Source organism: Haliotis asinina, chromosome 12 (genome assembly GCF_037392515.1).
Source record: "Haliotis asinina isolate JCU_RB_2024 chromosome 12, JCU_Hal_asi_v2, whole genome shotgun sequence".
In the NCBI taxonomy this organism is placed as follows: Eukaryota; Metazoa; Mollusca; class Gastropoda; order Lepetellida; family Haliotidae; genus Haliotis; species Haliotis asinina.
The window spans coordinates 14,954,603-14,974,568 of record NC_090291.1 but is presented as its reverse complement, the minus strand read 5'-3'; the positions used below and the strand labels follow the sequence as shown (position 1 = coordinate 14,974,568).

Sequence of the window (19,966 nt, the reverse complement as noted above, 5' to 3'; positions counted from 1 at the left end):
CGAAGTCAAACCTAAAGTAATGGGTCACAAATATAGTCTGGTTCATAATTATTGAGAATTTTTCTTCTTACTTTGAGCTATTCTAACACCTCAACTGATTCACTGATACTTAAAACTAAGTAATGGTATAAGGGAGGTAACTCATCTTGGCCTACTGAGTATAGTGCAATTAGAGTTACCTCCCCTGAATTTGTAGCAGACGTCATTTTCCTCGGCACTGTCAACAATGTCTGCTGAAGATAAAACAAGGTTGATTTTTGAGTTGTGTAATCAAGGAATTGATGATGTAAATACATTGGCAGAGAGAACAGGAACTCCTCTTTCTACTGTGTATAGGATTAGGAAGAATTTTAAAGAGGGAAAGGATTTGGGGCACCAGAAAGGAGCAGGGAGACCCAGAAAATTGGACTTCTCAGATCGCGTCCGGCTGGGAATTTGACCGTCTAAAAAGCAAAGGGCAAGCATCTCCAGCATCAAGTATGAAATGATAGAAAGGGGATCAACAGTTGTATCAAAATCTACAGTTAGAAGAAATTTGATTGATCTTGGATGGGAGAAAAAGACTGGAATTACTTCTCCTCTCATGAAACAAGAACATAAAGACAGGCGTGTTGAGTGGTGTTTGGCACATGAAAACTTTGACTGGGAAAATGTGATTTTTACTGATGAAAGCTCAATATGGGTATATCCCAATAATGTGAAAATATGGACAAAGTCTGCGTCAGCACCGTTGTATCGACGACCTAAATACAGCCCAAAGTTTCATGTATGGGGAGGGATATCCTTATTAGGAACGACCCGGCTGTGTGTGTTTGAGGGAAATCTGACAAGTCAACGCTACACTAACATATTAGATAATTTTCTGCTTCCAAGTGCACATGTGTTTTATGGAAATGACTGGATTTTGCAGCAAGACAATGTTCCTAAACACACCGCAAAACATGCCAAGCAGTGGTTTCAGGAGAAAAATGTGACTGCATTACCATTTCCTGCATATAGTCCTGACTTAAATCCCATTGAGAACATTTGGGGGATGATGCAGGAATGTGTGAATCAAAAGGGGTTGACAAAAATTGAAGACATGAAGAGAGAAGTGGTCCGATACTGGGACAGCATAACTCACGAGACACTAACCTCTCTGATAGGAAGTATGCCTACCCGTCTTAGACTGTGCCGTGAAGCTCAAGGAGACTTGATAAAATATTAAATTGTTACCTACACAACATGAAAAGGTCAGTTCACTTTTACAATACATTCAATTTTATCTGATTTGTTCTCGTTTAATAATATGAAATGCTTTAGCTATTCTCAATAATTTTGAACCATACTGTATATTATAAACTCCCCAAAGTCGGTTTTCAGTGAGAAACATTTCTATTAAATCTTTCACATCCAGCGGTCTTGAATGTATGTCAGGCTTGACGAAGAGAGAGAGACAGATGTATTGCTAGACACATATTAGGTGATCCTGCGCACTAAACGCATTTGTGATAAGAGAGGCGGTACAACGAATTGGGCGAGTACACTTGGCTGCTACTTGGTAGCTTGACGATTATGCACGTGCAATACATGCTAACCGTGACATGAAATCAACACCGCTACTGTGTAACACCAGTCTCGCTACTGTTTTACACCTGTCTCAATACTGTTAAACAGATTTCAGTTGTAGTAAAAAATGTCCAAGTTAGGAAAACATGGACAAATAGTTCATTCTCAGGCAAGGGAGATAGCATACAATGTTATCATGTATATGGACAAAAATTGTGCAACCAAAGCAGATTCTCTTTTACAAAGTAGCTTTGCTACTGGACTCTCAACGGCAACTTTAAAGCGCATTAAGGCAGAAGGTGGTAGGAGTGTGAGTGGACCTACATTTATCAGTCCCACCAAGTTGCGCAAACCCAAAACTTGCAGTTACAAACTTGATGATTTCGACCGTAGTGCAGTCCGTCAATTTGTACAAAGTTTATATGGCAAAAAAACCCAACAACTACCCACTCTTGATACGATGTATGATATGGCAAAATGCCAGTTGAACTACAAGGGTTCTAAGGAAAGTTTTCGAAAAAATCTCAAAGATAAACTTTTAATGGAACGTAAAGCCATTGTTTCCAAGCGTTTGCAATACTTGCGTGCAATAAAGAAATACAGAGAAGAAAATCGAACACTCATCTTTATCGATGAAACATGGTTGCATGTACACCACATTGTCCCAAAGTGTTGGCAACGTGAGGTTGAAGTCGTAATAAATGGGATTCAACCTCCATCTGGCACCGGACCTCGGCTTATTGTGGTTCATGCGGGGGATGAAAACGGTTTTGTTCCAAATGCTTTGCTTGTTTTTTATTCCAAACTCAAATCAGCAGACGATCATGACGAGATGAACTTTGATAATTTTTCCAAATGGCTCCAGGAAAAGTTGATCCCAAACCTTCCACTGCATTCTGTCATCGTTATGGATAATGCACCATATCATAGCAAGCAAGTGGACAAATGTCCGACAACCGCCAACAGAAAAGATGACATAAGAGCATGGCTACAAAGGCACAATATCTCATTTGATGAGAAAATGTTTGAAGCCGAACTATTGTTTCTTGTAAAATCCAACAAATGGGACCCTGTCTACAGAGTAGACACGATGTTGAACCAACATGACATGATGTACTACGTCTCCCTCCATACCACGCAGAACTAAACCCGATTGAGTTAATTTGGGCAGATGTGAAAAATTATGTCGCTTCACAAAACTTGCAGTTCACAAAAAGTACCTTACGAGTTGCCATAAATGAAAGGATGTCTGCAATCGGTGCAAAAGGATGGTCGGAATGTTGTAAACATAGTGAAACAATTGAAGATGGTTATTGGCAACGCGAAATCGCAGTAGAAAGGGAAATTGACAGACTAGTGATTGACTTAGGACTTGCAAGTGATTCAGACGCCAAGACTGATTCAGAGAGTGATAATTAAAGCATAAATCAGTAAGTCCGCCTAATTTTCCAGCATTGTTGTGTCTTGTATAACAATTGACACATACTATATCAGGTTGTTACTGTTCCCATACTTTGTCATAAAAAAGAGTAATCTTTGGTGAGTTGTCTGTATTTTGTATTTTTTTAGTCACTGATAAATCTACTGAGTCTGGTACTGAGTAATCCCCAAACCGACAAATTTGTGTTCAAAGATATTTCTCACTGACTTATCAATGTCAAATGGTATTTTCAGTTTTCTGTACACAATTTTGGTGACCATAATAAAAATATGACAGAAATTTGGAAATATTGTTTGAATACTAACCATTTCTCTGGAACCGGTTATATAAATTTCCAAGACAAGTATTCCCGGTCGGTCACCAGCGGAATTATGGACGAAAATCAGCCCGTACAGAGAAATAGGAACAAAGTTATGGGATAAAAATATTTCCCCCTTGCTACTCTGATTTAGAAACCACCATTCAGTAACAGATAACTTTTAACATATTGAAAAGTTGAATGAAACACAATTAACTATATGTCGTTATTATCTATTTAATATTTAGCAGACGAAAAGTCAACTTTACCCATTAAAACAACACCGCATATTCCTTTGAATGATAAGACTGCGATTTGAGGCATAAGATACCTTTAACCTTTAGTTTAAGACGAAGACAAATAGATGATTGGGGCACTGACAAGCATTTTAGATATTCAACAATTTTATTTTAAAAAAAACCCAGGAAAATGTCATTTGCTTCGTGAAATGGATCAGTGGTCCTAAACATATTTGCTCAGTACATTGTGTTGATTCAATTCGTTGGGATTGTACCTGTTCCCACATCGAGTGTGCTATAACAATTCATGCGTGAAACGCACGGGGAAATGAAACTTCTCGATATTTATCTGTTTAGTTCTGTGTTGCGTTCCGAAGTATGCAAATCGGGGTCATTTGTCAGGTCGTGGATCATCTTATATGTGTTTACCAGTAGATAGGCCGAATGATGACACAACTACTCTGCGTGCGTGTATGCGTGCGTGCGTGCGTGCGTGCGTGCGTGCGTGCGTGCCAAACGCATCAACCAGCCTTTATGTATTTATTCATTCTTTGGCGTTCCAGCCAAGTATGGAACCTTCAGATCGGCTTTATTTACCAACAGTCAAAACACACCAAAGGGAGGCCCCTCTAAAGCGCTACCTTAAAGGCGTGCCCCTAAAACAACAATAACAGTGATACGAAATGTGACCCATATTAACTATCACTCAAAACGCTAATCATTGTGACCCAATAATAATCATCACTTAATCAATAATAATACAAATTACAGAAAACACACTCTCGTAACATATATATATATAGTTTGTGAAGTCATCCTTAAAGGTTCGTACAGACTTTGTCTCACTCGAAATCTTTATGCGTTGATCTAAATATGAAACAGATACATGTGGTCTCATTGCTCCACAGTGGAAGCTGTCAAAACCGGCATCTGTCCAATCCGGAAAGTTATGGAATATCCGTCCCATCCGTGGCCTATACATTTATCACCAGCTTTGTTATACGGGACATTGTCTTAACCGGATTATTTCTTCAGTCTTCAGACAGCTTCCAGTGTATATTTGTGGGAGTGGGGTTTATTTACCTTAACAAGAAGCACCGGCTTCATTTACATAAGCACGAAATCACTACATATTGTTACATGTTCCATGAAAGCCAGATTGCCATATTGAAATGTTAACTGTAACATATTTTACTCAGGTTAACACAAAAACAAAACTGAAATTTAGCACAATTCGCCCGCAACCTGTGAGGATTACACAGATAAGTGAATATGAGCAGTGCCAGAAATCTGGGCCGCCAGACTCGATTATTTACAGACCGCTGCCATATAGCTGGAATATTGCTGAGTGCGGCGTAAAACTAAACTCACTCACTCACTCACTCATACATGAGCTGCTTCCAGATCATTACCTTGAGAGGGAAATGGTAATCTTGCCTTTCTGCTCCAGCCATTCTCATAATGTTAATTCATAAATAATCACAGTTAGACATGGGGAGTAAACATTCCACATCAAGGTCATCGTGCATTTTAAAATACATTATACAATTCATTATCTGAAGGAGCATACGAAAATACTGTCACCTTTGATCTTGACCGTGATATCTTCGCCTTGATTGTTAATCATGAAATCTCAGCCATGAGGCCAAGGTACTCGCCAAAATTAAAATTTAAAGCGACAAAAATACCATAGCCCATTGATAGCGTGAAACAGCACTCGTGCGGTTCTCAGTGTGTTTTTATACGTGAGATAAGACAGAGGTAGTAGGATAGGCACAGGTGACAGCTGAAGCCGACTCTCTCTCCTTTCTTACATACATCTTATGTAACGTTACATACACGTTGTGTTAATCCTGCACAACACGGAAAGACATCACGACACGAAAGGACCGTATTTCCCAAATATATGGATGCTTGGAAATACGTTTCACCCGAAGTACACAAGTCAAACGTTTGAAATGCACGTTTCGTTTGGCTGCCAAATTTGTATCTTCAAGAGTTTTCTAATGACCATATCTAATAGACAATAAATTAGGATAATCATTTTCTGATATTTTCTAACTTGAAAATATATTGTGAATGTTGTCCGATAGCCCAGATTCTAATACCCTTGAAACTGAGTATAACGATGTTTAGAATTATTCTATACTTCCTATGTCTAAATGATCAGTCACAGGTAAAGGGAGGAGTACCGCAGTGACCGGAATATATTTCAGTGTTTCGGTCGGGTAACCCAGTGGTTAAAGCGTTCGCTCGTCACGCCGAATCCGAAGGTCCGGGTTCGATTCCCCACGTGGGTACAATGTGTGAAGCCCGTTTCTGATGTCTCCCGTCGTGATATTGCTGGGATATTGCTAAAAGCGGCGTAACACCAAACTCACTCACTCACTATTTGCTTGTTAGTGTGCAGCAACCATTCAGATGACAGAAGTAAACAAAGTAGTAACAAATGGCATAGGGATCCATCATACCACAGACCTCTAAAGTTTCCGATTCATGGCCTGAACACTTGAATCCAGATTTCATCGAAGCACTTCATTACTTTTTTTATTTTGCAGTTGAGTGAGTGAGTGAGTGAGTGTAGTTGTACGCCGCACTCAGCTATATTCTCGCTACATGTTGGCGGTCTATAAAGAATAAAGTCCACACAATCCAGTGATAAGCAGCGTGAACATCGATCTACGCAACTGGGATACGATGAATTGTGTCAACCAAGTCATGTAGCCTTTCCACACGCCTGTTACGACCGGCATGGGTTGCTGAAAATCAGTGCTAACCCGGGTCTTAACGGGTGCACTTCACATTTGGGATAGCAGTGTAAAAATTGTAAAATTATGTACATGAGGGTAATGTTTTAAATCTAACAACTATACGGTTGAAGAAATAAGATTCACTAAAACAACCCTAGGCCAAGTATATAGTTTTTCTTGAGTTTTGTTCCATATTCTACGGACGAACACTTATTGCTTACTACAATTAAAACGAATGTATTGGAAATGCCCTGTGATTATACATTCTATAAGGTTTGAAATTTTAATTTGTTTCGGTGGAGAACAGGATAGGGACTGAATTAAGTTATGCGTATCGCTGATTACCGGAACACAACGACAGGACAGCGTATTATGGTTATCATTTGAAAGCAGCAAAACACTTTCCATCATAAAAATAATTTTTTGCTGGGAGAAGAGATCGTTGTATACAATGATTCCATTTGTCACACAGATATGTGACTATGCTATCCAATATCGATGATGGCATTTATTTACAAAAAATGAGTGTATCTGACAGCACCTGTCACAAACACATGAGCAGGCAAATCAACATTTCACCGAGAAATGTCCCCAAAACATGTTGCACATAAGAAGAAATTTGACAGAAACGACTTTTGTCATTACTGTGCGTGTTTTAACTCCAGTTATTGCCATCTAAGCAAGGCACAGTTGGCTTTATGTCTTTCTGCTGGCTGTCAGATATACATTGTATGTAGAAGGATTATCAAGAAGCATTAGCTATTCCAGGATCTGGTATTTCAGACTATTCCCTAAAAGCTCAGTTTATTGAAACTCGAACTTCACCGCAATAGAGCAAGCACAACAATGAATTAATTCTCATATCCCTCCTTTATCTGGCACAGACTGTCTGTTCCGATAACAGCATAGACTGTACATAAAGCTGTGATTTCTGGACACTTGCCACTATAATCGCAATGTTGAACCTGTTGTGTAGTCTGGCGTTGCTGGGAACGGCCCTTACCCAGTATCCCGACGGGGAGGTTTGTGTCTCGGGGGGAGGCATTGAAATCAGAGTCAAGGGTAAGTCAACATGAATTTATTATTATTATTGTACTAACATTTGTATGAAGCCGATATCCAGCTCAGCTGCTCAACTCCCTGAGGAGTATACAACTCTTGCAGCCTACTAGGAGTTAATGTGGATTTTCCCATAATTACGAGATACCCATTCAGAGCTGGGTGGACTGGGACATATAGTTACAGTGCATTGTCCTTGCTTACTGCACCTAGGTGATTTGTATGTATTATTGTGGCAACACCTGGACATATACCAACGGATTCGTGGGTTCTTTTAAGTGCACAGGGTTGTGTACTGTACACTAGGGGTTGGCGGGCAATACTAAGGGCAACCATCCGGAAATTAATCAACAGTTAATTAATCTAGGTGTCGTGAATATGATGCCTAACATGGTGGACACACCAGATATCGAACTTCACAGCCAAATTTGAATTAGTGGACATTCAGAGCAGTTTCACATTTACTGTCATGTCATCAGTTCCCTTTAACAGAAAAAATGGTAAATAAATAATATTCACAAAATGTAATCCTGGAACTGTGACTTGTCACATATTCGTTACTTGCATGGCCTTTCATGGCTATATTTGTTTCAGGGTCTGCATGACAGACTGGGCGTTTATTTGCAGAATGGCTTTCTTAGCGCATGCGTTCCCGGAAGTGGGAAGTGTGTTAAGAGCATCGTTTCTGACTTTCCTTACCAGCACTCGGTCACTCTGGTGTACTTAACTGTACGCTACTGTACTCAACTGTACCCTACTGTACACTACTGTAATGACCTCATGTATTTAGAACTGATCTTCAGCAACCCATGCTTGGGTCTAACATGATCGGGCGGTCAGGCTTACTGACTTGGTTGGCACACGTCACCGTGCTCCAATTACGTAGACCCATGCTCATGCTGTTGGTCACTGGATTGTCCTGTCCTGACTCGATTATTAACAGACTTTCGCCATTTAGCTGTAATACTGCTGAATGCGACATTAAACACCAAACAAGAAAACCACTTAGTATTATTCTCAACTGTACTCTACTTTAAGCTACTCTCCCCAGATTTCAGCGGTCTGCAAGAGGTGGGGGTGCATTATGACGTCAACAAGCCCCTCACCGGGGCATCGGGAGCTGACAATAACTATGAGGTCACCAGTAAGCAAGGTGAGGGTCAAGGATATATGAATATTTAACATAAGACTTTTACTGAGATACGTCACATTCCTATGCAGTCAAAATGATGTCTAGCTAGCAATGCAAACAACAAGAACAAGAACAAGAACAAACAACAACAACAACAACAACAACAGTTAATAGTGAACGTTGAACCTCACTTTCCTTCACCTGACCTTAATGACTTACCCAACGCATCGGGAGTAGTAATTTCATCTTCACCTAACTGCCAGAACCCACCGCATGAAGTCCCACATAACGTTTTAAAACAATGTTGTCACACCCTTAATGGAAATTATTTGATCTATACTCAAGCACTTGACGACTCAGGATGACACTGTCTAAGGAAACAGGTTGTGATGTGTCGTGTGCACAAAAGTTGTTTCAATATGGATTCCTTTCACTGCGAACCGAGATGTGTTATGAAAGTGGGGCGATCCGAATGCCGATATGCTGATAGGCAGCGCACTTTAATGTTTAATGAAAGTTGTTTTTCTCTCTCTCAAAACGTTGAGGTTCCTACTGGGTTCACAAGAACTCAAACGTCCAGGTAAAGGTCGGGGACACCGTCAACTACTGGTTGTACTTCAAGGTCAACGGTCAAGGTCACATCAAGTCAGACTTGCATGCTACAGTTGGTATGTTGACAAATTCGTTGTGGATTGCATTGCGAAGATATTATTTTTTATTTCTAAGTAAAAGTGTAATTTACTTATCAAAGATGTACTTATGTAGTTGTTATGTTGGGAATATAAGATATATATATATATACATATATATATATATATATATATATATATATATATATATATATATATATATATACTTATCATGGTAAAGAAACTGTTGATTTCTGAATACTGTAAGATATGTTTGCAGAAACTCCACACACACTATGCCCAAAAGAAAACCTTATAATTGTCATGACAAAGTTTGTGCTAGGGTTTGTAGCTTGGCAGCATGGTCGACAGGGACCACTATGGTTCTATTCAAGATATATGGATTATGATCCTAAACCTAAACCACGCTAGTGTCGTTCACCAAATACCAAACATTGAATATGTTTCGATTTGTGATGTCCAACAACCCCATGGCACGGTGGTGTAAATGAAATACTGCATAGAGACACGTTCAGTCTCACTCACTCACTCACTCACTCACTCACTCACTCACTCACTCACTCACTCACTCACTCACTCACTCACTCACTCACTCACTCACTCACTCACTCACTCACTCACTCACTCACTCACTCACTCCAACAGGAAGTTCCTGTAGCGGCGGTGGTAGCTCTGGCACTCACACAAGCACAGGCTCCCATACAGGTTCCCAAACAGGCACCAACACAGGCTCCCATTCAGGCACGGGGTCTGGTAACCTTGGTAATATGAAACTGATCTTCAGTGACGACTTCAGTTCCGGCACCATCGACAGCAGCAAGTGGAAGCACGAAGTGTCAGCGTTTGGGGGAGGGGTAGGTGACCGCAGTAGTAAACGGTATTTCATTGTCAGAACCAATTCTAAAACAGTGACATATTCTGTTGAGTATACTGTATTCTGTATATGCATATATGAGTCTTTTTTAGAAATCTGCATATAAGTTACCTCTAATTAAGGTATAACCTGTGTAATGAAACGTATAATCTATGTAATCTGTGAAGAGTCTTTGTCACTAAACGAACATGTGTTACTAAACGAATCTGTCACAAGATAAACGAATATTACGAGTCACAACATTATGAAACATGTAGAAGTTTTAATTCAAATCTTCAACATTGTGACCTTCATTTTCCTAACACCGCTCACTGATAACTCTACCCTACATGTCTCATCTGCGGCCTTGTTTCACCAGAACTGGGAGTTCCAGATCTACACGCCCGATAAGGAGAACAGCTACATCAGGAATGGCGTTCTCTACTTGAAGCCTGTAAGTTTTCGACAAGTGTCAGAACCCAGCAATAAATATTCACAGTGGAAACACCTTTGCTGGAAGATCTTAAGCAACACATCCCGTTATTCCCAATGAAAGTCCTTTTCTGTTTAGGCTCCGATGACATTTAGGAATTAGGACTTCATGGAATAATCAGCGCTTAGAACGAACGTTCGATGATTACCATCGTTCATTATATTAGTAATCTGAACTACAAAAGTTTCTTCTGTCAGTTTGTTTTGGCATTATACACAGAATAAACATGAACTAAAAGAAATCATATTCACTACACCACCATATTGACATTTTAATGTTGAACGTAGCTATGCAGTGATGACGTCACTCTGTGTATATGTTATGTTACTTGCATGTTTCTAATCACTTGGTTACAGAGATTGCTGGTGACTTTTCAGATTACACAAACCTCCAGCAGTCAATTCACACCACTCTCTTCACCTCCAGCAGCCAATTCACACAACTCCCTTCACCTCCAGCAGTCAATTCACACCACTCCCTTCACCTCCAGCAGTCAATTCACACCACTCCCTTCACCTCCAGCAGTCAATTCACACCACTCTCTTCACCTCCAGCAGTCAATTCACACCACTCTCTTCACCTCCAGCAGTCAATTCACACCACTCTCTTCACCTCCAGCAGCTTACATACATCACGCACTTCAGCTCTAGCAGAATATTTCAGTCACGTCTCAGCTCTACCAGTTTATTCTTAACATTACAACATCTTAAGCTATATCAGCCGAATATAAACTTGAAGTGTGCTTCTCACTATATAATAGGTCATCACTTGTTTTCCCAGGAGAACCGAATTTAAGGCTTTTGTTTAGAAACGCTAGAAAGACCTCTTCCCAGGTTTTACTTTGTGCATCACCTCGGAGACGTGTTTTCGCCTATTTTTACTAGCTTGGTTCCTCTCTGTTGTGAGCTCTAGCAGGTTATTCCCATAATTCTTTTCTTTTCACCTGTAACACTTTTAACCTTAAAACACCATATACTGTGACAGTAATATTTCACTGCCGTAGGCAAAACCTGTAATTTAGTCACTTTATTCGAAACTTCCTTTAGATAGGGGCGGCGGGGAAGCTAGGTGATCAAAGCGTTCGCTCATCACGCCAAAGGCACCGATTCGAATCCCTACATGGGTACAATGTGTAGCCGATTTCTAGCGTCCTCGACCGTAATATAACACGAACAATGCTAAAAGCGACGTAATTAATCTCACTCACTTAGTCCTATAAATAATACTGTATCAGAGCTTTATATATAATTAATAATAGAAATAAATGTAATTTGGGGAATATATGTTTATCTGTATTTCAGACGCTGACAGCAGATAAGTTTGGCAACGACTTCCTCTATCATGGCGTACTGGACGTTCAGAGTGAGTATGAGAGTACCGTATATATGATAAATATCGGGCAGTGTGAACTCAGCATCGTGGCTTTGGGGTACTGTTGTACAAAGCGATTATAGAGTTAATGTGATCGTAACATAAACTGTGGATAAGGTTAATATTAAAAACGGCATCTGTAGAAATGTTATATCATATTGTTATCTTCTGATTTTTAGTGTGAAAAGTGAGCGAGTTGAATTTTACGGCGTATTCAGTATCACAGCAGGGGGCGCCATAAACGGGCTTCACTCATTACAATGTGTACCTATATTTAGGAAATCGAAACCGGACCTTCGGCGTGACAAGCGAACGCTTTAACCATTAGGCTACCCTGCGTTCCTTCTTTCAAGAGGCTCAAATAGCTTTTGATTATGTGAGCCATGACCTTTACCTTGACCCAGCAATCAGGTCAGTGTGACCTTGATTGTAGAAAGAAAGCATTTGTCATGACAATAGAAACTGTGTGTAATGAAAATAGAGAGTTACTAGTATTCAACACAACATTCTTTGACTAACATACGACGTACGCCACGGTTAATCAATCAAAAAACGTACTTGCTTCGGCCGAACTGTATGAGATTAGGGCGCTGTTTTTCTAAAAAAAACCTTAGCGCTAGGGTATTGGTATCTGTATCTTAAGGTATGGGGATTATGAGTACATCTAAGATCTCATTGTACAACGGTACCGAACAGTATCTACAAAGAACTTAATTAAGCATCCCCTGTATTTTTGCAATGATAGATTTTCTATACGTATACTCTATTTCTGATCCTTATGATTCTTTGACTCAAAATGACAAAATGATTGGAATCCATGTTAAATTTATGACTATAATTCCCTCCTGATCCACTGAAGGAGCAGTGTACCCCATTCCTCGTGGAATCAGCTTCCAATGTGACTAGGTTCTGTACAGAAGGGTCCTTTTATTGCACGCGACGACCAATCGTGTCCCAGATATCCTCCAAAGAGTTAAGATCGGTGCTCGTCCAATCGTAGGATATGGCCCTTGTTGCTCAACTAAGTTCTATGTGTATATATCGAAATACGAAAACATCGTACATTTGACGGATACATCCCACGCTGTATTTGGACTGAACTGTGCTCCGTTACAGAACAGTGGGGGATCTGTACCGACTCCCGGTGGTACGGCTGCAAGCGGGATGCCAAAGATTCCCTCATCCCTCCTATCCTCTCAGCCAAGCTCATCTCGCTAGTGGACTTCAAGTATGGTCGTGTCGAGATGGTAGCCAGGTTGCCAGAAGGAGACTGGATCTGGCCAGGTAAGCAGCGTTACAGAATTATATTTTGCCTCCCTATTGATGTGCTTCAAGAAGTCACTTGGATGTGCTCGAAGACGTCCCTATAATTGTGCTTGAAAACGCCATTATGGACGTGCTTAAACGAAACCAGACTATTAGTACCTATGATGAAGTTGATATTGAGATTAATAGTAAGTTTTCTTAATTAAATAACGACTACTTTCAGATTTACTAAGTGACGAGCTCACGAAGGAGCTTTACATGGATAGGTTGGAGTGCAAACATATGTTAAACATGGCTGGAACAACATGCAGTTTGAAACTGGCCCTACATGATGCTTACAACTCAGCTGATATACATTAATGCATGCACTGTCTGCATGCACAAGAAACACATTATAACACACTCCCTGCATTAGTAGGTCTAAATATAGATTTACTGACTTTTGACATATGTAACATGGCAGTGTAGGCATATGCTAGTGGTGGTCCGATCAGCTGAAATAACTGAGGATTGGTTTCAGTGACTAGAAGACCAAACAATCGATCATATTTTCCCGTAATCGAACACAAACAATATGTTTACAAACTTGTTGTATCAACAATATTTTTCACAAGGTTGGTTTTGTCTGTGACATTAAATTTACACTTCATAAGCACTGAGACCCCGTTCCATGTCAAGATTTAAGTTATTTTAAAGACTCCAGTAAATTTATGCTCCTAACATACTTTGAATATCAGAAATTTGCAAAAAAAAAAAAAAAAATGATTCTTTCGCAATTTCCAAGTACTCCATGTTTTTTCTTTATTTTTGCGTTCATTAACAAAGACATCAAGAAAATGTAATAAAATTAATGACACTAGCCAGTTATTTTCGATGTTTGCATCAATCATCAATAATAATATTTTAACCAATTCTCAAATCAATCTCCCCATACCAATGCAGAATGAGCCTATATTTTGCAGCCATCTGGTTGATGCCCAAGTCTTTCGTGTATGGCGGATGGCCAGCCTCCGGTGAAATAGACATGGTGGAAGCAAGATGTAAGTGATGAAATAATATTACATAAAACGTTACGTCAGATGTCACTTATGTGAAAACCAGTATTAGTTCTAATGAAACAAAATTTCAGAATATGCAGCTATAACAAAATGATAAAATCTGAAAAAGGGCACCTAATATATCCCAAGTTCTTTATAGCAGTTAAATATCAAGCGATTTCATGACCGTTGTTAAGTCGTTGTTTCCAAAAGCGTAAATAAAAGTAGATCGCCCTTACTATGACTGATCTACTTATAGTCTTGCATTGTTTACAAACAGATATATTCGTTGATTTAGTATCAAAGTCTGCGTGTTATTATTCTATTGATTACAAAAGCTCAAAGAAAAGTTATTATTCTTGACAAATACTGATTACAAGAAACTACAATTTTATTTTGCAAACAAAAGAGAAATCTGACGTCCAAACCTTTCGTAAGCTAACGCGAAAGCAAGTGCAACAGACAAAATAAGCCAAATATTATGAATACTAAATTCGTATTTATACTATATGTGGGATTAGCTCCTAGCCTTGCTGCACAGCATTATACAGATACAGACTAAAACGCCGCTTTGAAGTACAATACGATACAATAAAAGATGTTGTAATCCGATCATATGCTCTACTTTGTCCCTCAGTTTTCATGAGTGAGTGCCCATGGTTTTATGCCGCAATTATCAATATTCCAGCAATATTGCTTAGCGACTTCATTAATATGGATGACGAAGCATCACGTATTTCACTGACAGGTAACCTTCACTATGGAAACATCGGTATTCAAAGAATAATGTCGACGCTACACTGGGGGCCCAATCCCGGAAGTGACAGCTGGCCAAAGACCACACAGGGAAAGTAGGTGGCTTGGTGCTCATACTTTCACACATTTATTCCGATAACATGTTTATGGGTTCTTTCATGTCAACCCAACAGTCGGAATTTCCTGTTTTTTCCCTTATCGGAAAATGTGACGAGAAATAACAAAATAGTTTCTTAAGTTTAAGGCTAAAGAGACATATGTTCACAAATTATATTGAAACATAATTTTATTACGCTTTACCATTCCTGCTCGTATCTGATATATCTGAAAAATATAAAAATGTTTCTGAAATCAAGATGTATGATATAATTTATGAAATACGATTACAGTGTGAGAAACATTTCATAAGAGAGCAATATTCCAGCAATATCACGACGGGGCTTCACAAGTTGTACCCGTGCTGGGAATCGAACTCGGGTCTTCTGCATGGCGAACACTTCAACCACTAGGCTACCTACTCATGTATCGGGAACGTTGTTACATGTGACCATGAATCAAGGGAGATAACTGTTTGCAGATTCACATCCGGAGGCACCTGGGCTGACGACTTCCACACCTACACTATGGACTGGGATGCAAGTGGCATTGTGTAGGTTTAAGGCCAGTCTAACTCGATTATATACCTTGGTATCGTAGCTGGAAATAGTAACCAGAGATCCAAGTAACATAGCAGCAGCGGTTACTGTTATGAAAATCAGTCATAAAACAAACATTCAACCATAAACAAAACTGTTTACTCCCATAACGCAGACCTCCCAAAACGCAGATAGAAATGCGCACTAATTAATTGGGGCATGCTGGTCACCCTTGATTAATGAATGGTCTGGCCCACACTTTAATGAATGTGGAGAACGACATAGGCGTAAGTGGACATCCTTGTCTAATACCGGTGGAACGGTCAGAATAATCAGATAGTTTTCTCTCAGACAGCCACGGCAGACCTCACATTGTCATAGAAAGCATAATAGAATCTGCGTTTTCTTCAAGTTAGATGCTTTTGAACAATAAATTGAACAATATGTTGTCAATTATGGAATCTTTTTTCTAATCCCCTTCCCCAACCCTTTGGTGTTCACCAATAACATCTTTCCCGACAAAGGTATTGATCACTTTGTTTATGATAGATGTAAAATTACTTACACAAAGTGTTCAACAAGGATATGCCCTATAGTTACCAGATTCTTTATTACTTTATTATTTCCTTTTTTATATGTAGGTGTTATAATATCCTTAATTTCATTACAAAGTTCTCCTGGGATACCCTCGTCTCCTGATGACGTATTCAGTTCAGTCTCTTGCAGATATAATTTCTGCAATTGTAATATCGTAAGACAGTTCAGCATTTACATAATTAGTAAAATGTTCGTAGTTATGTTCAGGAATATAGTTTCCAAAATAAACATCTCACTCCTGGTCACAGCCATCAAATCTTAAAACACGCATGTCATGTAAAACATTACTCTTATCAGATCCCCTACATGAATATTACTTAACTATTTTACAACTTTTAAATATTATTGGTTGAATGAATGTTGATGAAATAAAGGATCACGTGCTACATTGTCAAAATTCGTTTTATGGCTGATACCATTTTTCTCAGTCAAGGGTACAACCCACAAATTACGGATGTAACCAACCATAGCAAGTGTTGTTTTAACGGGTCTGCGTTTTGGGAGGTCTGTGTTTTGGGAGGTCTGTGTTTTGGGAAGATACAAACGAAACAGAAGGACTCCTGCTGATTTGATTGGATTTAAACACATTTTATTCAGAAATGTGAAAGGAATAGGGGAGAAGTTATCCAAATTAAATACACGCTCCCTGATATTTTCTTGAAACATTGCAGCATCTCCGTTGACGGTGACGTCATTTTGAACCAGCCTACTCCCTCAAACGGGTACTTTTCATTCGGAGGGTTCAGTGGCATCAACCCATGGGCTGGGCATGGCAAGGACGCCCCATTTGACCAGGAGGTGAGTACTGGGATACGTTCTCATAACACCGTGGACTTTTTTGTTTACTCTCTAGCGCTTGCGCTCCATGTCGCACTCCGCTTCTACAGCAGATAGGAGGATTGAGTTTAAATTATGGGATGAGATATCAGGCCTACATGACCGGGGAAAGTGTGAGGATAAGAGGATGCTCAAACCATCCTCTATACCATCAGAAAATATGATTTTGGCATGAACGGAAGTCCCAAAGAAAAAGGTCTTCACTCTATTGTATAGAGCAACATGGAAATCGCAGAAATCCCGAAATCCCGGAATTCTGCTCAGCCTCTTTCTTCCAAGGGTATGTGAGTGTTACGGCTTTGCTGAGGCGATATAGATAGCGATTTCAGTATATTTTGAGCTTTCAAGTATTTCACCGTGGTAATCATCATACGAGGTCCAAAACTATAGCATGAATACATCACGAATATGGGTCACCTCTATGGCGCAGCTGTTTGAATACACACACATGCAAAAATAAACTCCAGATAACGTCTTCCTACAATGAGGTCAGTCTCAAAGTATAGTGTTATTCTGCTAGAAATGAATGAAACTGTAAAAATGTATGTTTAACTGTTTTTTGGTTTATCAACTATCACATGCCTCACTTAAAGAGTTCTACATCAGACGTATAATACATACTTGCATATTGAAAGCCCGGCACACTCAATATACTCAGTATTTCTGGTGTCCCCTGCCGTGATATTGCTGGAATATCGCTAAAAACCACACTTAACCTCTCAAATGACGTCGAACGGTCACTGACTGTTTTGCTTCACTCCTCTGTTTTAGTTCCACTTCCAATTCAACGTCGCTGTCGGCGGTACCCTCGGCTACTTCCCCGACAACGTCCAGAACTCCCCTTACCCCAAACCCTGGTGCAACACGTGTCCAACAGCTGGCCAGTCGGACAAAACATTCTGGGAGGCCAAGGACAAGTGGTATCCGACATGGAAGGGCGAGAAGGCAGCAATGGCGGTCAAGTCCGTCAAGATTTGGAGTTACTGAAAAGTATGAATATTTTGGAATCTGTATTCCAGGGAACGCTCGGGTCAATAAAGAGGGAGACAAACTCTTGGATTATGTTATTACCAAGCAGAGTGAGTGAGTGGGTGAAAATCAGCTCTATTTTAGCCAAATCATGATTATGTGAGTTGTGTAGTAAAAAACAAAAACAAACTCAGACAATATAATTATTCCTGTTGAATAACTATGAAGAAATTCAAGACATATATCCAAGCAGCTCTTGGGTCGTTGCTCACGAAATCAGTCACTGGATTGTCTGGTCCCTATTCAAAAAGAATCCAGTCAAAGTGATACTTCTCAGTTGTTTGGGGTCGAACATCATGCGAGTCTTAATGTAAGTAGATCTTAGGTGTCGACCAATTGTACCCGGGAACGCGGGACAGCGTGTCCCGATCGCAGCGCTCTTCCACCAGACAGGCCTCCCTTCCCTCCCTGAATACAGGGATCGGCATTCAGATCGGTAATGAGTTCAGTTGGAATTGGCCTTCAGCACCAATGCTATCGTAAGAGGTGACTAACGGGATCGGGTGGTCAGGCTCGCTGACTTGGTTGACACATGTCATCGTATCTCAGTTGATATATTGATCGATGCTCATGTTGTTGATCACTGGATTATCTGGTCCAGACTCGATAATTTACAGACCGCACCATTCAGATGAGTGCACGGTTAGAAACAACACACAAACAACTGTTATTTTTTAAAATATTTATTTGAAGGACATCTAATCTTACCCGAATATTTGTCACACCGATCTAACTCCGAGAAAGTATAATCACACTGCGTCATTCAAGATAGGTCGTTTATCACGGAGAGTCATCAGTGCACCACGCTCCGGTTATTTATAATACGTTTAAAGGTGATAGGTAAAGCCAGGGAATCTATATATAGACCCACTGATGCAGGTTATGCCTTATAATTTAAGTTCATTGTGCATGCTAGGAATGCGACCTGCTTATTACCAACGCAGTGGGTGCATGTAATTGTTCAAATTACCATGATGCAACAGTCTTAAGCTCTAATTCAGGGTGTGACTCATGTAGAATGTTTGTACAAGTGACCCACTTAAAGCTTCGACACAGACGTGTTGGTGTTAAAAATAACCGATATGCGTTCAACTATTTTACATTTATAAAAAGACTCACGTTTGTGTGTGCAAAATCTGTAGAAAAAGAGTCATTTCTTATGTTGTGTATCTTGTAAACTACTCGTGTTCTAGAACGGTTTGTTTGTTTGTTGTTTTACGCCGCACGTAGCAGCATGCCATTTCAATCCAGTGATCAACAGCATGAGCATCTGTCTACGCAACTGCGATGCGATGACATGTGTCAACCAAATCTGTGGGCAGGACCACCCGATCCAGTTAGTGACATTTTGGATGGGTTGGCGGCATATTGAATGATATTTAGGGGGTCGTTTGCATTTGTAAGGTATTCCATGTGAATGAGTGAGTGAGTGAGTCAAGAGCTTAACTCAGCAATATTCCAGCTATATGACAGCGCTCTTTAAATATTCGAGTCTAGACCAACGTGAGCATAAATGTACGCAGCAGGGATACGATGACGTGTCTCAACCATGTCAGCGAGCCTGACCACCTGATCCCGTTAGTCGCCGTTTACCACAAACATGGGTTACGGAAGATCAATTCTAATCGGGATCCGGTAAGCTCAGGATACATTCTAACCCGGATGTGCCACTGGCTTGTCGTCGTGATCACACAACTGGAAACTGATTCGTTGTATAGTTATGACTGTCAGTGTTGCATCATGTGCTGGCAATATAAATAAACATTTATTGATAGCAACGCGTCAAAGAAATTTGAAAAAGGATAAACATAACTTTGAGCAACCAAGCTTGTATAATGTGACGGGTGACCGCAAGGAAAAATTGAATGAACAAGTGCGTTTTTTCCTAGGACCTAAACAAAATGACTTGTGCGTATTTCTGACTGTAAACATTGAACACGTGACAAAACATGCGTTTATAAAACAGAATTGGCAT

The 19,966-nt window shown here is 39.9% G+C and overlaps 1 protein-coding gene across 1 annotated transcript; it reads left to right on the top strand.

Annotated features, from left to right (window-relative positions):
- The first annotated feature begins 7,156 nt into the window (after positions 1–7,156).
- Positions 7,157–18,025, top strand: LOC137258468 (beta-1,3-glucan-binding protein-like). Its single transcript, XM_067796154.1, has 12 exons — positions 7,157–7,338; positions 8,387–8,488; positions 9,013–9,135; positions 9,763–9,971; positions 10,350–10,424; positions 11,765–11,825; positions 12,951–13,118; positions 14,063–14,140; positions 14,886–14,988; positions 15,471–15,542; positions 16,797–16,923; positions 17,734–18,025. Exons 1-12 carry the CDS (start codon positions 7,233–7,235, stop codon positions 17,947–17,949), a joined length of 1,440 nt encoding a protein of 479 aa, XP_067652255.1. The 5' UTR covers positions 7,157–7,232; the 3' UTR covers positions 17,950–18,025.
- The last annotated feature ends 1,941 nt before the right edge of the window (positions 18,026–19,966 follow it).

Bases quoted from the DNA above. Each gene is read 5' to 3' on its own strand.
- LOC137258468 (XM_067796154.1), top strand. From the start codon at position 7,233: ATGTTGAACCTGTTGTGTAGTCTGGCGTTGCTGGGAACGGCCCTTACC. The intron at 9,972-10,349 runs GTAGGTGACCGC...TTGTTTCACCAG, and splicing joins TGTCAGCGTTTGGGGGAGGG to AACTGGGAGTTCCAGATCTA. The intron at 14,141-14,885 runs GTAAGTGATGAA...TTTCACTGACAG, and splicing joins AGACATGGTGGAAGCAAGAT to GTAACCTTCACTATGGAAAC.